This window comes from Macaca thibetana, chromosome 20 (assembly GCF_024542745.1).
Source record: "Macaca thibetana thibetana isolate TM-01 chromosome 20, ASM2454274v1, whole genome shotgun sequence".
NCBI lineage: Eukaryota > Metazoa > Chordata > Mammalia > Primates > Cercopithecidae > Macaca > Macaca thibetana.
Genome location: NC_065597.1, coordinates 57230499 through 57247984, shown reverse-complemented (window position 1 = coordinate 57247984; position 17486 = coordinate 57230499). Strand labels below are relative to the sequence as shown.

The window sequence follows — 17486 nt, the reverse complement described above, 5'->3', positions numbered from 1 at the left end:
TGCATTATCACTCACTCTCCTCATATCCCCATCCTCCTTGAGGGTCATCAGACAGAGCAGAGTTGTACAAGAGGGGAAAATTGGGACTCAGAATGGGGAGATTCACTGTTGTAAGTTTCTTTACTTGGAAATACATGAGGGATGAAAACGGGAGTATGATTCTGCCACCGTGGCATTGCCAGCGTTAATGTTTCTTCCCTTCTCCTAGGCCTGTGTTGCCTACTGCTTCATCACCATCCCCTCCCTGGCAGGCATCTTCACACGTCTCAATCTCTACCTGCATTCTGGTCAGGTGGCCTTGGCCAACCAGTGCCTCTCCCAAGGTAAGTCCATCGTTCTCTCATCTCAGGCAGTCCCTTGCTGCTTAGGAAAACTGACTGAGGTGTGTGCATATGTGTGTGGAGAGAGACAAAGATTTCTTTTTTTAGAGACAGAGTCTCGCTCTGTCACCCAGGCTGGAGTGTAGTAGTGCAATCATAGTTCCCTGTAACCTCGAACTCCTGGGCTCAAGCAGTCCTCCCGAGTAGCTAGGACTGCAGGCGCACACCACCACACACAGCTAATGTATTTATTTTTATTTTTTATAGAGATGGAATTTCACTTTGTTGCCTGGGCTTGTCTTGAACTCCTGGGCTCAAATGTTCCTCCCGCCTCCCACCTGGGCTCAAGTGAGCCTCCCAAAGTGCTGGGGTTACAGACGTGAACCACTGCGCTCGACCAAGAGAGATTCCTTTAAGGGGGAAAGAAAAAAAAAAGAATAATAAGTGATGAGTTTTAAATTTGTTTCTCTGCTAGGAAGCACATTGGACACATGCATTTATAGAGTCAGATCATAGAGCACAGATGTCTTCCTGTAAGAACCTTCTTAAATCTGCCTAGAACAGATCAGGTCGTGCGGCTTAGACGTCCTGAGCTCGGCACACCTGGGGAATGTGAGACATGAGGACTGCTTCACAGTGGCAGATTCATGTTTGTTTGTTGTTGTTGATGTTTGTGTGTTTGAAACCCCAGAGACACACAAGTACCATCTAATCTGTGGTAGAACAAATACCCTACAGTTTGCTGTTACAGATAAAATTTCTGCCCAAGACTGATCTTTCCATACTAGGCACCAAAGCCATCCATTAGGCAAGGATGCTCAGGATCGTTTATTTGGGAGAAGGTGATCTCAGTGCTATCAGAAGGGTGATGTGAGATGAGACAGGGAAGGAAAGGCAGCCAGAAAAACAGGCACCATCGAACAGGTCATTCCTGTGGGCAGCCGAAGCTCATTCCTATCTGGGCGGTGTTGTCAGACACAGCCAGTGGTTCTCCACCTGAAGGGCAAGGAAGACAGGTGATTTTCCCTTTATTCTCATCTGTCATTGACAGAGCGCTGCTTCTGAGATATTAACCCCCTGGCATTCTGGCCTGCTCCATACTTGAGCCAAGAGAAGGCACTCAGGTGGAAAGCCCCAGTGTTTGCTGCAGGACACCCTGGTTACCTGCTGCAACAGTGTACACCAAGGGCATGCAGGCAGGTCAGCAGCATGGTACCCACCCTGCAGGCCATAACACAGAGGGTAAAAGAAATCTTTACATGACATTTATGAAGCATTTGTGATGTGGCAAGCCCTTTGCACATGTTATCTCATTTCATCCTCCCAGCAGCCACATGGGGCCGGTGCTGTGGTTGGTCCCTCATTACCCAGGTGAGTAAACTGAGGCAGAGAGTGGCCAGCTAACTTGCTTGGGGTCGGTCCACTCCTGAGTCACTGAGCCAGCTCTCAGCCCCTGATCTGTCTGGCTCAAGGCCATGCCTCTTCACCACTGCATTGACTGGGAAGCCTAAAGGAACGCTGGGGCACTTCCATAGCACCATAGGAGGTGGACTGAGGTGTTCAGTGGTGGTTCTTTTCCCGACACAACTGCACAGATTATGCCAAGGCTGGCGCCTCACCACTTGTTGCCATTGTCTTGGTAGGGCATTCTGGGCCAGTTGGAGAGTGGTCACTCCTCCATTCTTTGAACCACTGCCATGGAAGTTCTGGGGACCATCTGTGTCTTGATTCAACTGGAGCAACTCTGAGCAGTGAAGTCTTCATACATGGTTGCTGCCCAGGAACCTTTAAAACTCTGCTTGGTTTTGCTTTTAACTCCTGGGGGACTTCAGTAGCTTCTGAGTGCAGCTGAACACTTGCCTCTTGAGTTCCCCTGTGAGCTGGTGCCTGCCCACCTCCATCCTCAACCACCTGCATCCTCATCTCCCATTTGCTGTAGCCACACAGGCCTGCTTTTGTTCTTTGAACATGCTCAGTGGTCTCCCAGTGCAGAGCCTTTGTGGCTTTGTTCCCTCTTTCTACAATGATCTTTCCCCAGATAGTTGTAATTTTTTTAATGACAAGGCAGATGATGAGAACAAGCCACAGCTCCTTATGGAGGCCTCTGCTGGCCACTCTAGCTAGAGTCGCCGCCCCGCCCCACTCTGTCACCTCTGCAGCATCATCCTCATCATCATCGTTGCACATTCCACTATCCGATGCTCGTTTACTCTGTTTACTTGCTTATTGTCTGTGATACCCCCTCTCCCCCCTAGGACAGGCACGTGTCTTCATTGTGTGTAGGTCAACATGGAACTTTCTCCTACTGCTTGCTTTGGTAAGAATGATGGGTTATCGGGAGGCTGAGGCACAACAGTCGCTTGAACCTGGGAGGTGGAGGTTGTAGTGAGCCGAGATTGCACCACCTGAGCAACAGAGTAAGACTGTCTCGAAAAAAAAAAAAAAAAAGAAACAAAAATTAACAGTCACCACCAAAAACCTAGTGATGTGCAGGATGAAAATTAGAAGACGGTTGGATATTAGAAATTTTAAATCTGCTTCTAAATGGGTTCCTTCTTTAAAAGCTCAGGAATGGTGGACCTAGGTTGGCATACCTGAGTTGGTTTTACCTGCAATAATAGGAACAAATTGTGAGCTGCAGATACCAAAGCTCTGACACACTTACCAGAACTGCAGGTGGAGGCTTTGGAGGCCTAGATCTTTCTTCTTCCACTGTTATAAAATCAGGACCATGGATTTGAATGTTGTGGATCTCGGGAAATTTATGGTTAGATCCCATATAGGGCTTCATTGTAATTTTTTTTGAGAAAGCAAAACAAAAATTCTCTACCTGGATAAAGGTATCCCCCTTATCAAAGATTTGGTGCTCCCAAGAAGTGTTGAAGGAGAGCTGTGAGTAATTTCTCCCTGTTGTACTTCCTATAACATCCTCCGCCCCCACCGAGGGACAGTTGGTGTAAGAACAGCCCCATACACTGTGCATGGATAAAGACAGCACCCTCCGTGTCAGGACTCTGGGCTCCTCGTCTGCCTCCTCTGTCACTTTCAGCTATTGCAGGAGAGCGGGCATGTGGAGTCCGCTTCATGTTTAATAATTTATCGATGATTTTTACTCAAGTCTCTAAATGCTATGGCGCTAAACCTTAAAAGCCTATTATTTTTCTCCTGAAAGCCACAGGCAGCAATTGCTGGCCAAAATAAATAATGCATTCAATTACTGAGAATGAGAAGGCTAAATATAAATTAAATGAAGCTCATGGAAATGCGCTGCTTTTGTTTGCCTCCCTAAACATCCTCCCCTTGCAGCTGGTTATAAAGTGTCCCCGTCCCTCCAGTTCTTTTTCTTGCCTCCCTTAATCTGGCCTTGGTTGTATCTTCTTTAGCAGGCTGTGGCTTTCCCAAGGCTGGGTCCATCCCGACAAGTAAACTCCTGTTGAACTCTCAGGCAGGCTGGTGCAGGAAGCTGATGAAGGCTTGTTGCAGGGGAGGCCTGGTTCTGTTTCTTTATACACACTAGTGCTGCACATAGATGGATTGTGCAGGGATTTGGTGCATATGCTCGTGCCCACCACCCCAGAGTATGTAGGAGAAATGAAGGACTTGCAAGCCAGAGATTTGGTCCATCAGGTGCTTCGCAACTGGAGATGGCCTAGCAATGCCTGTTTCTCTTTTCTTTCAGTCCCTTCTCTAGGTAACTTCTTGCCCTTGTTTGTCAGTGGCTCTTTCTAGAAAATTATTACCAGGCCACAGCAAGAGCAGGCACTTTTTTCCTTTATTTTTACCTTTGTTTCTTTATCTTTACAGTTTATAATCTAGAAAAGGTGGGTGTTTTACAGGCCAGGCGTGGTGGCTCATGCCTGTAATCCCAGCACTTTGGGAGGCTGAGGTGGGTGGCTCACCTGAGGTCAGGAGTTCAAGACCAGCCTGGCCAACATGGTGAAACCCCGTCTCTACTAAAAATTTTAAAAGTTAGGAAGTTGTGGTGGCGCGTTCCTGTAATTCCAGCTATTCAGGAGGCTGAGGCATGAGAATCACTGGAACCCGGGAGGCAGAGGTTGCGGTGAGCCAGGATGTCACCACTGCACTCCAGCCTGGGCGACAAAGTGAGACTCTGTCTCAAAAAAAAAAAAAGAGAAAAGAAAAGGGGGGCATTTCACAATGGAAGTATGTTTAAGGTGGGTCTTGGAAGAAGAACATGTGTTTATGAGGATGTGGGAAGGGAAGAAGGAAGGATTAGCATTCCTGGTAGAGTAAATGGCCTGAGCAAAGGCATGGGGATGTGGAATTACATGATGTATTTGGCCAGCAGCAGAATGTTGGGATGAGGCCCTAATTAGTATGGACTTTCAAGTCTTCTGCTTGCATTGGTCCCAGTCCTAACTCTGCCACCTACAAGCCAGGTGCTGTTGGACGACTCAGGCTTTCTGTCCCGTTTCCCCATCTGTAAAGTGGAGATGATGACAGTGGTGCCTATCTGTTGAGTGTTAAATGAGAAAATGGCCTTAGAGCACTTGGCCCACTGGCACATAGTAGCTGCTCAGGAAATATGATCTTAGTTTATAAATGTCTCTCAAATGGTGAAAGTATGCCATGGGTTTTAGGAGCTAACTGTATACAGTACATTGATAGCTGTTTGGTTTTATAGTTTGAAAGCCAGATTATTTTTCACATGCAAAGCACTGGGGAATCTGTAGGAAACCAGATCTTTGTTTTGAGACAAACTGATGAATTACGCTAAAAAGAAATATGGTTCCTCCAAAGCTGAAACAAGATAGAAAGAACAATTAAAGAGAAATAGTGGTCAAAAGAATTTTTTTTTTTTTTTTTTTTTTTTTTTTTTTTGAGATAGAGTCTTGCTCCCTGGAGTGCAGTGGCGTGATCTCTGCTCACTGCAACCTCTGGTTCCCGAGTTCAAATGATTATCCTGCCTCAGCCTCCCAAATAGCTGGGACTACAGGCATGCACCACCACACCTGGCTAATTTTTGTATTTTTAATAGAGATGGGGTTTTACCATGTTGGCCAGGCTGGTCTCAAACTCCTGACCTCTGGTGATCCACCTGCCTCAGCCTCCCAAAGTGCTGGAATTACAGGCATGAGCCACCATGCCCAGCCAAGAATGATTTTTTATTATCATTAATAATAATGCTTTTCCCACCTTCTGTAGGGATCTCCCCTCTTCTTTCAAAACTTACTTTCTTTTATTTTTTGCATCGTCATCCTTCAGAGCTGGGTTCATATGTCAGGTCTTTAGGAAAACCATCCTTGGCCTTCCCATTTTTGCAGATAAATAAAAAGTTAGGTCAGGTCATCCTGTACAATACATTATCCACTCACCTGTGCTTTTCCTCCTTATACTTATCACTGTTATTTAACAAGTAAATATGTAAGTAGCTGTCTGCTTTTCCCCCTGTAAGCGCATCAGCTCCATGAGGTCCTCTCTGTCTGGTTTACTCAGAAAGTTTGAGATTTTGGAGCAGTTTGGATTTCAGATTGGGGACGTTCAACCTGTATGTGGAGCCCCTGGCTACCACAAACTGTAATGGCTAATGGAAATAGCCAGGGTCATGGTATGGGAGAGAAAAATTATTCTGCATTTCCTCTTCCTGGAGAGTCAAGAATGGCTTGTGAAGGAGAAAAATGGTTTTCACTCACTTACCAGGTCTTGGTGATTTATGGTTAAGTTCATATTTACTAGTTTAGTTAACAGAACATCCTCTGAAGAATGTCTGATTTGATTATTTTCTCCAACCCTGAGGCCTCTTTGATGAATGCAGACAAAGTAGGTTATTTTAGTTGGAACAGTTCACAGCAGGGCAGATGACATCAAGCTTGTCGCCCACGTTCACATCTGTCCACACATGATCCATCCACCTTAGGGAGTGTCAGGGCCTGGGTTGGATGGCAGCTGCTCATGGAACCCACAGAAAAAGGGCATGGGCAAGTCTCCTGACGATCTCTTGGACCCTTATAATAGTTAAATTATAACCTGCAGTTTGTTTCCTCCTGTCAGTATTTTTTGGTCATCTTTTACATGCGGCCCACTGTCCCAAACGTTGTATGGGCAACAGGAATACACTTAAAGAGACTACAGGCTGGGCTGGGTTTGGTGGCTCACACCTGTAATCCCAGCACTTTGGGAGGCCGAGGTGGGTAGATCATTTGAGGTCAGGAGTTCAAGACCAGCCTGGCCAACATGATGAAACCTTGTCTCTAACTAAAACTACAAAAATTAGCCAGTGTAGTGGCACACACCTGTAATCCCAGCTACTTGGGAGGCTGAGGCAGGAGAATCGCTTGAGCCTGGGAGGCAGAGGTTGCAGTGAGCCAAGATCGCACCACTGCACTCCAGCCTGAGCAACAGAGTGAGACCGTGTCTCAAAACAAAACAAGAAAAAGAGACTACAGGCCATTCAGGGAGAGCAAATCTGTTTACAATTATTACACTAGGTGGCACAGGATAAAGGTCATGCAGTGTGGACATAAAATATGCTTGGGAATTTTAGAGCAGAGAGAATTAACCCTTGACTCGAAAGAAGAAGAAGAAAAAAAAGGTGGCACTGAAGAGCCTGGAAGGTCAAGGAGTATCTTGTCATACTGAATTAAGGTGTGTGGCATTCTAGGTTGAGGCCTGGAGGCTAGGAAAACAGTAACATCTGGAAGGAATGAGGAAGAGATCAAGTTAAGGTGATAATTGGGGGCCTAGTTGTTGAGAGATCTGAATTCCTGGCAAAATAGTTTTATTCAGTACATATTATTAGGTAGGTGGTTTCTCTTTATTTTGCAGATGGGGAAACTGAGGCTCAGGCCGTGCCCAGGAGCATCCGGCTAATAAGTGACCTTATCTCTACTTAACCACTGTGCCTCTCTACATTAGGTTAGTTCTTCTATATCGTAACACAGGGCTGCATTTCTAATCCCAAGTGCATGTGGTTGCTAGAGTTCAATTATTACGGACTGAGCATCAGATAAACTAATTTAGGAAACAAAGAACCAAAATTAAGATAAGGAATACCTAATCCTTTCTGCTCAGGGAAATCTAAGCCTAGTATTCGCAGAGGCAATACGCAACCTCACATAAGCTACTGCAGGGGTGAGAGAAAGGTATGTCATCCTGTAGTATCTCAGAGGTAGGAGTTAGGTAACACATAGGCTGAGCGTGCTTGGCTCGGTGAGAGAGCCCGTGACAGTTCAGAGATAGAAGAGGGAGGGAGAGAGTGCAGGAGCCTTCTGATGGTACTACCGAAGCTAAGAAGTAATTTGTATGTCCCGAGTGGATTTTTCACATTAAGTGTTGACATTCAGAATGAACTTAAAAGGCATAAACCAGGTGGCAAAATTCTGCATAAACCAGGTGGCAAAATCAAAGTTAGATTAAGCCGTCATTGGTAGCAATTAAGCATTAACGTATAAGGTATTTAATTGTTCCTGGAGATTCATATTTCTTTATATCTTGCTCTGTGTACATATCAGAATAGCATCCCATAAGTCCTCAAACTTAACTGTTGGAATAACAAGCTCTATTACAAAAACACAGGCTAGTAATAGATAGTGGTAAATCTCTATCAGTGACTTGCCTATGGATAACTTGGCCATTGAGACCAAAGGCATCCCATCACTTGGTGACGGCACATCTTCATTGCAGCAGACAAAGTTTTCAGCAAGAAGATATGTCTGGATGTTGCATTTTCTGTGGTAGTTTCCATGATACTGATATTGTCAATCAAAACCTAAACTCATACAGAGTTGAAGATGGGTAAAGATGTTTGGCAGTGGGGTTTGTATACCTTGAGAGAGAGTGATGATTTTTATAGCCAGAACCCTACTTTACTAATACATATTCAAGAGGTGGGAGTCTTCAACCCCCTGGAACATCTTGTCTTAAGAACTTATGATTTTTGACTGGGCGCAGTGGCTCACGCCTATAATCTCAGCACTTTGGGAGGCCCAGACGGCAGATCACTAGAGACCAGCCCGGCCAACATGACAAAACCCTGTCTCTACTAAAAATACAAAAATTAGCAAGGTGTGGTGGTGTGCGCCTGTAGTCCCAGCTACCCGGGAGGCTAACAAGGCATGAGAGTTGTTTGAACCTGGGAGGCGGAGGTTGCAGTGAGCCGTGATCGCACCACTGCACTCCAGCCTGGGCAACACAGCGTGACGCTGTCTCAAAAAAAAAAAGAAAGAAGAAATTATGGTTTTTCTGTTCTTCAATTTTCCTGGACTAGAACAGCCATCAGTCTGAGTTACCTAGGAGGGCATATGATGGATTGAAGATCTAGGAGTGAATTGAGTTACCTTTGAGGTCTTGTTTAGCCTCAGATGTTTATGACTGACGAGTGGTAAAGATTTCCATTAGCACTGACCTAATGCATTATTGAAAAAAAAAGCAAAACGCCGACTTTGAAGGTGGGTTGGGTTATCACTTCTTGACTGTCGCTTACGATTCATGTATTGACTCATTTTCCATATCACCAATGCCAAGGATACAAAAGGTTGCATTTTTGCTCCTGTAGGTCCTAGTTAAGTCTGAATTCCTTTTATCATGTATTGAGGGTGTTTGGTGAGATTGTCCTGTATCCAGTTGAAAATCTAGGCAATCTGTATTTTAAATCTTAATGACTTTTGCTATAAAAATTCAGAATGCTCATCTGAAAAACTTCCAACAATACAGAAATGTAGGACTCTTAAAAAGTAAAAAGCCCCGAGATAAAAGTCTCCAATAGTATGCTGTATCTTCCCACCCTACCCCCAAATCTGCTGTTGTTAACAGTATGGACATCTTGATTTTTTTTCTTTTATATATCCATTTTAAAATATTCATTATTCTTATATGCTCTCGGCCTCTCTATTCTACTTGCCTTTCTCCTTCCCTCTCCATTTATCTATATTCTCTTATATATATGTAGTTCCCTTTCCCCCTTAGAAATAAATGGAATTATGTCTTCTACAGTGTTTGTCATAAGCCTTTTTTGGCTTCTTGGTAAATCTTGGCGTCAATCAATACCCTCTTTGTAAGGGCTATTTGGTATTCTGTTTCTTCTTTTTTTTTATTTTTTGGAAGTGCTGCAAATTATTTCTTCAAATGGCCTCCCTCTGTTTTTTTCCTCCTCCAAACTTCTGTTGAAAAATATATGAACTCGGCCGGGCGCGGTGGCTCAAGCCTGTAATCCCAGCACTTAGGGAGGCCGAGATGGGCGGATCACGAGGTCAGGAGATCGAGACCATCCTGGCTAACACGGTGAAACCCCGTCTCTACTAAAAAATACAAAAAAAAAACTAGCCGGGCGAGGTGGCGGGCATCTGTAGTCCCAGCTACTTGGGAGGCTGAGGCAGGAGAATGGTGTGAACCCGGCAGGCGGAGCTTTCAGTGAGCTGAGATCTGGCCACTGCACTCCAGCCTGGGCCACAGAGCAAGACTCCGTCTCCAAAAAAAAAAAAAAAAAAAAAAAAAAATATATGAACTCTTTGCAAGTTTCTGCTCTGGCAGACAATAAATAACCTGCATCTTAATTCTGAGCATGTTGAAGCTCTCTGACAGTTGTCCAATTGACTCATTTTCCATATCACCAATGCCAAGAATACAAAAGGTTGCATTTGCTCCTGTAGGTCCTAGTTAAGTCTGAATTCCTTGTATCATGTATTGGTATTTTAGCCTCTTGGAATGTGGAACTCCATTGTTCAGACAGAGGTGTATTCAGAGCCTCGGTGCACACAACAGATGCCAGTGGGGCTCCTCAGGTGGATGTGCCTGTGGGAGGTTACTGCCCCTGAATTATCTACGGGAGCTCAAAGAGGCCCCAGAGCACAGTATGGAGCTTTTTAAAGCTTTGAGAAGAAGAACCCTTGCAAGTGGACTGACTGGGGAGCTTCAAGCCTGAAGTCTGACTCATTTCATGGAGAAGCTAATTAGAGAGGACCCTTCCAGCCATCCTCACGGTGCAGTGCAGAACAGCATCCCTGGTTGGTCCCCACACAGTGTGTGTCACCCCTCAGCTTGGTGCTGTGCCTTACACATACAGGGAACTGGGGTGGCCGCACCTTAAACAGCAGGAGCATTAGAGTCCATGCAGTGTGTGGCCCTGTCCCCACTCCCATCTCCACCTTGTCCTACTCTGGTTAAATAGGAAGGGAGTACATTGTTTCGCCATCCTTCTGTTTTATACATTTCTAGGACTGAACACTTTACAGCAAACTTGTATTGCCTTTGTATGTTCAAGAAAAAATATTTTTAGAAATTTAAGCCTGGGCAACATAGTGAGACCCCCGTCTGTACAAAATATGAATAAAAAAAATTAAAATAAAAAATTAGCCAGGCATGATGGTGCACGCCTGTAGTCCCAGCCACTTGGGAGGCTGAAGTGGGAGGGTTGCTCGAGCCCAGGAGGTTGAGGCAGGAGTGAGCTATGATGGTACCACTGCAATCCAGCCTGGGCAGCAGAGCAAGACCCTGTCTCAAAAAATAATGATAAAAATAGGCCAGGCACGGTGGCTCATGCCTGTAATCCTCGCACTTTGGGAGGCAGAGGCAGGCAGATCACCTGAGGTCAGGAGTTTGAGACCTGCCTGGCCAACATGGTGAAAGGCCATCTCTACTAAAAAAAATACAAAACTTAGCCAGGCATGCCGGGTCTGACCTGCAGACCCTGACCCAGCGACGGATGAAAGAATGACACAGATATTTTGCCTGTCAGCACGGCTACAGCTACGGGGCTCTGCTGCCTGAGTCCACAGCATTGGCCTCAATAAGCGGGCTAAGTTCGCCGGCAAAGTTTGCATTTATTTAGTACAGATTAAATGACAAAAGTCTCAAGTAAACACCACTAGAGAGTAATTAATATTGCCGACCTCCTGAGTAGAGAGTACTCATACACCCACAGATGGTCTTAGGACCGCATGAGTAAACAAGCTATTTAGATAAACTCCCCCACATTCACTTATTATTTGCTTTTTTGCTATCAACTCAAGCTAAAGAGGATTAGGCTGCCTTCAGCCATAGCCCTTTCCTAAAGCTTTTGTAAAACCTTCCTGCCTTCCAAGAAGGCTTGCATTTTTCCTGTAATTTTCTCTTACAATTTCTCCCACCACACTAACCAAGCTCCTACAAGGCCATGGCAGCAGACGCCTGTAATCCCAGTTACTCGAGAGGGTGAGGCAGGAGAATTGCTTGAACCCAGGAGGCAGAGGTTGCAGTGAGCCGAAATTGCATCACTGCACTTTAACCTGGGTGACAGAGCAAGACTCTGCCTCAAAAAAAAAAAAAATAATAATAATAGGCCATGCACGGTGGCTCACGGATGTAATCCCAGCACTTTGGGAGGCCGAGGCAAGCGGGTCACCTGAGGTCAGGAGTTCGAGATCAGCCTGACCAACATGGAGAAACCCCGTCTCTACTAAAAATACAAAATATTAGCCAGGCATGGTACCTTATGCCTATAATCCCAGCTATTCGGGAGGCTGAGGCAGGAGAATCGCTTGAACCCAGGAGGTGGAGGTTGTTGTGATCCGAGATCACGCCATTGCACTCCAGCCTGGCCAACAAGAGCAAAGTCTCAATAATAATAATAATAAATTTCAATTAAAATTCCAAGACAGAAACCTATCATAAGTGAAAGATTTGGTGTCCATCCTCATCCACCACTCCAATATTACACCTAATAGTTTGGCATTTATCTTGCCTGACCTTTCTATGCATCTACATAAGTTTGTATACTTTTTTTCCTTTGCAAAGATAGGCTGACACATATACAGCTGTATGATTTTTTGTCCTTTTTTTTTCTTTTTTCCCCCGCCACTCCCCCGATTTTTTGTATTTAATATGTCATAGATATCTTTATACCTCAAATATACCTCAAAACATATAGATCTGCCTTATTCTCTTTATTAGCTATATTACTTGCTTGGTGCAACAGTGAAATAATTTCTTTTCTTTTTTTTTTTTTTACATTTTGGAACTTTAGGCTGTTTTCACTTTTTCTTCAAATGATCTTAGAGTTGATATAAAGATATCTTCATCCAAAGGGAACAATTGAGCCAATCCTTGATAGTAGCTAGGCAGCATGAATAATCAAAACATACAGTTTACCTCGCATCTTCAACTAAGCCCTTATTTGCAGCTTCTGTCTGCATCTCACCCTTTCCCACAGCTATTTGCTTGTGACATATATTTTGGAGTCTATCTGTGGGGTTTTAGTGGCTTTGTGTTCTGAGTGTTTGATTTCTTCCTGTCCTTGCAGAAGTTTCCCGAATATCATGTTCTTTTCAGTGGTCCACAGACCATTTGAAACTACTCAGGTTGAGAACAGGAGAGCCTGAAACTTCAGATGGAAAATGTCAAATGTGATATTTGCCAATGAGCATCCCTGGCTTTTACTCATCATATATACAAAATGATGAGGTAGCCTGTCCCCATATTTTTAGCAAGGACCCCAACAATTCTTACAACAGAGCACTCCAGGAGTACCACAGTGCTCTTACAAATATGGGGACGGTGGCTGTGTTTATGCAGTGTCTCTTACTACGAATATGGGGACGGTGGCTGTGTTTATGGAGTTTCTCTTACTATGAGTATGGGGACGGTGGCTGTGTTTGCTCTCTGCCCAGCAGAGAGCAGTGCTGTGAGACGCATCAGTTGCTGTGTGGAAAGAATGATAGAATGCTGCTGGAAAAAGTGAAGTGCCTACCCCAAGAAAAAGGGGTCTCAAATACAGTGAACTGTGGTGTTGGGGTCAGCAAGGCCTGAGTGGGGTTTTTCTGGTTTGGGTTTTGCCTTGAAGATGGGATATGCAATGATCGTTCTGAGATATTGGAAATATAAGCAAAAATAAAAGGGGGGGATATGGAAAAGAAACATGGATGTCCCAGCTGGGCATGGTGGCTCACGCCTGTAATCTCAGCACTTTGGGAGGCCAAGGCAGCTGGATCACCTGAGGCCCGGAGTTCAAGACCAGCCTGCCCAACATGGTGAAACCCCGTCTCTACTAAAAATACAAAAATTAGCCTGGCATGGTGGCACGTGCCTGTAGTCTCAGCTACTCGGGAGGCTGAGGCAGGAGAATCTCTTGAACCCGGGAGGCAGAGGCTGCAGTGAGTTGAGATCACACCACTGCATTCCAGCCTGGGCGACAGAGCAAGAATTCGTCTCAAAAAAAAAAAGAACCCCAGAGGACTTGGATGGAGGAAACCTAGTCCATGTACTTGGTGCTTTTCCCTTCCTCTAGTGGAACCAGGACAATATGTATTTTTTCCTTTTCTAAAAAAATGTGTGTGGGTACATAGTAAGTATATATCTTTACAAGGTACATGAGATGTTTTGATTCAGGCAGGCAGTGTATAATAATTTCATCCTAGAGAATGGGGTATCCATCCCCTCAAGCATTTATCCTTTGTGCTATAAACAATTCAGTTACATTCTTTCAGTTATTTTTAAATGTACAATTAAATTACTGACTAGAGTCACTGTGTTGTGCTATCAAATACTAGGTCTTATTCATTCGTTCTAACTATTTTTATTTTGTACGCAGTAACCATTCCCACTTCCCACCATGCACCACCACTACCCTTCCCAGCCTCTGGTAACCATCCTTCTACTCTCTGTCTCTATGGGCTCAACTGTTTTTATTTTTAGCTCCCACAAGTAAGTGAGAACATGCAAAATTTGCCTTCCTGTGCCTGGCTTAATTCACTTAACATAATGCCCTCCAGTTTCACCCATGTTGTTGCAAATGACAGAATCTCCTTTTTTATGGCTGCATAGTACTACTCCATTATGTATATGTACCACATTTTCTTTATCCATTTGTCTGTTGATGGACATTAGATTGCCTCCAAATCTTGGCTGTTGTGAACAGTGCTGCAACAAACAGGAGTGCAGATATCTCTTCGATAGACTGATTTCCTTTCCTTTGGGTGTATATGCAGCAGTGGGATTGCTGGATCATATGATAGCTCTATTTTTAGTTTTTTCAGGAACCTCCAAATTGTTCTCCATAGTAGTTGTACTAACTTAATATTTGCACCAGCAGTGTGTGAGGGGCCCCCTTTTCTCCACATTCTCACCAGCATTTGTCATTGCCTGTCTTTTGGATAAAAGCCATTTTAACTGGGGTATGATGATATATCATTACAGTTTTCATTTGCGTTTCTCTGATCAATGATGTTGAGCACCTTTTCATATGCTTGTTTGCCATTTGTATTTTATTATTTTTTTTGAGAAACATCTATTCAAATCTTTTGCCCATTTCTAAAATCGGATTATTAGAGTTTTTTCCTGTAGAGTTGTTTGAGCTCCTTACGTTCTGGTTTTTAATCCTTTATCAGATGGGTAGTTTGCAGATATTTTCTCCCATTCTGTGGGTTCTCTTTTCACTTTGTTGATTGTTTCCTTTGCCGTGCAGAAGCTTTTTAACTTGATGTGATCCCATTTGTCCATTTTTGCTTTGGTCATCTGTGCTTGTGGGGTATTACTCAAAAAGGGGACAATATTCTTTACTACTGGGAATCTGAGTTCTCCTTTTTCTGTAGGTCTTTAAAAAAATCCACTATATCTTAAATTATCTTCCATGGCTCTTAATAGCTACAAAACAAAGTGTTACATGCAGTTGACATGATTATTCTGAACTTTAAACTATGAGGATAAACTGCTCTCACATGCGGTAGGATTTGATTTCTAATTACTAAGATAAGATTGAGAAGTCTCCAGGCAATATTTTCTATATGGGGCAAGTCTTCTGAGGATAGAACTAAAAATCTGCTTTGGAACCCCGCATGCCCCAACCTTTAAATAACTATTTATTTTAGCTCCCTCTTTTAGAGTGGAAACTGGGTGGGGTGGGTGAGAGGAGCCAAGTTCTGGGGACAAAGCTGCTGTCTTTTTCATGAGGCATAATAATAGGCACATTCTCTGGGCCAGTCAGTAACAAACACATAAATAGAAAAAAAAAAAAGGTCTTTCAAGTTGCTCTGAGAAGAATTTGCATTCCCACTGAGAACCTTGTTTCATGATATACTTCCTTCACTGTGGGACTGCCAGAGGACTAAGGAAATGAGCTGCTTAAAGATAGGCCCTGGGGGCCCCTGTAGGTTCCATAAGTAGGGCCATGTCTTTTTTTTTTTTTTTTTTTTTTTTTTTGAGACAGAGTCTTGCTCTGTTGCCCAGGCTGGAGTGTGGTGGCATGATCTCAGCTCACTGCAACCTCTGACTTCCAGGTTCAAGTGATCCTTCTGCCTCAGCCTCCCAAGTAGCTGGAATTACAGGCATGTGCCAACACGCCAAGCTACTTTTTGTGTTTTTAGTAGAGATAGGGTTTCGCCATGTTGGCTAGCCTGGTCTCAAACTCTTGACCTCAAGTGATCCACCCACCTCAGCCTCCCAAAGTGCTGAGATTACAGGTGTGAGCCACTGCGCCCAGTTGGGCCATGTCTTACTAGTGGTCACAAGATAGAAGACCCTACAGGCTCTGACCCTTTCTGGAAGGTTTCTCTATCAGAACTGACATCAGGTGGCTTTTCCTCAAACCCCATATTTAATGTCGCTCCCCAAAACAATTGAGATAAGTGGATGCATAGACCAAAATACGTAACAGGTTTAGAAAATAAGTGTTGGCCCAATGCGGTGACTCACGCCTGTAATCCCAGCACTTTAGGAGGCCGAGCCAGGCAGATCTCTTGAGCTCAGGAGTTTGAGACCAGCCTGGGCAACATGGTGAAACCCCATTTCTACAAAACATACAAAAATTAGCCAGGGATGCTGGGCGCACTCCTATAGTCCCAGCTACTGGGGAGACTGAGGTAGGAGGATGGCTGGAGCCCGGAAGGCAGAGGCTGCAGTGAGTCGAGATCATGCCATTGCACTTCAGCCTGGGCGACAGAGCAAGACCCTGTCTGGAAAAAAACAAAACAAAACAAAACACACACACACACACACACAGAAAAGAAAAAAACTAGTTGTTAATTAGTATGATTATGTTGGTCTCATTGCCACAGTTTATGTTGTCAATACTTTCTCTCACTTTTTTTCACCTGTTTGTGCACCTGCCCATGACAGTACCTTGTTCACAGTTGGTGCTTAATAAATATGGAAGGGGTTTGAGTTTGGGGTTTGGGAGACAGCCAGGTGAGGAAGCTTCCAGAGCAGAGCAACTTGACTCAGAAAGCTTTCCAAGGAGTGTCTTTCTGTGACATGTTTCTTTTTTTCCCCCCTCTCCTTTGAAGAAGGAAGAGATGGCAAAACTCCACCATCCATCTTCAGACACATACTCTTCTCATTAAACGTAGGCCTTTCTTCCCAGGAAAGTGAGCATTTGCTGTTGCATTTGCCCCTCTGATGTGCTGGCCGGTGTTCCTGTTTTAATTCAGGATGCTGTTCACCCCTACAGTGTTCTCTTTGCATCTCTGGAAGTCGTTTTGGAGTGGAAGTCCATTTGGACCATGAAAACATTTGATCTTGTCGGATAGTTTAAAATTGCATTTGTCAGGTCAATGTTTTGGTTGTTTTGACCTTGAGGCTTTTTCTCACAGTCAATACCTTGGCAGTTTTAGAAGGAACTTTCTCTCCCTCTCCGTCTTCCCCTCCACCTCCCATCCTTCCTGCTCTCCTTCATCCCTTCCACCCCATCTCTATCCTGTTGCACACACACATTCTCTCTCCACTCCTTTTCTTCCTCGCTTGCTCCCTTTGAAGTCTCCTTGTTTTACAGATTTTTTTCATAGCTCTTTAAATATCTTCATTTCCCAAATGATTCTGTGGAGCTGATGTTAATCAGAAGTCTTTAAGCTGTGTGTGTGTCTGTCTGTCTGTGTGTGTGTGTGTGTGTGTGTGCTGTGTTCCTTCAGACATTTTGATGGCTATTTAACAAAAATGGTGTGCACTAGAATAGATTCAAACAGACGCGGGTTTGAGCTGCAGCTCCACCACCAACACTGGAACTTCCTATGTACACAGAACACTGTTGCGGGATGAATTGCTTCTCTTTCCTTCCCTTATTTCTCGTCTGTGAAGTACACCTGTCGACAGCACCCTCCTCGCATGGTAGACATGAGAATTCAATGAACCAATCCAAGTTGAGCCTTTAGCCCAGGCAACTGTCATTTCTAGACTTTTTACAAAAATTTGCGACCTGCTTTTTTCACTTAATAACCTAAAGGCAATTTGACAGAGGTTCTCTGA

The 17486-nt window shown here is 44.2% G+C and overlaps 3 protein-coding genes across 6 annotated transcripts in view; 2 read left to right on the top strand and 1 right to left on the bottom strand.

Moving 5' to 3' along the window:
• The window catches only part of IQCK (IQ motif containing K), a 959718-nt gene that overhangs the window by 757253 nt on the left and 184979 nt on the right, over positions 1-17486 (top strand). The gene's annotated exons all lie outside the window — the stretch shown is intronic.
• Positions 1-17486, bottom strand: part of GDE1 (glycerophosphodiester phosphodiesterase 1) — a 241834-nt gene that overhangs the window by 154461 nt on the left and 69887 nt on the right. The window lies entirely within an intron of this gene.
• VPS35L (VPS35 endosomal protein sorting factor like) overlaps positions 1-17486 on the top strand; it is a 149534-nt gene that overhangs the window by 98268 nt on the left and 33780 nt on the right. For all 4 annotated transcript variants that reach the window (XR_007722281.1, XM_050775005.1, XM_050775006.1 and 1 more), the window contains one exon: positions 209-323. Coding sequence is in view for 3 of the 4 variants with exons in the window: in XM_050775005.1 (XP_050630962.1) it covers positions 209-323 (115 nt within the window). In the remaining variant the exon portion in view is untranslated. The remainder of the gene's footprint in view (positions 1-208; positions 324-17486) is intronic.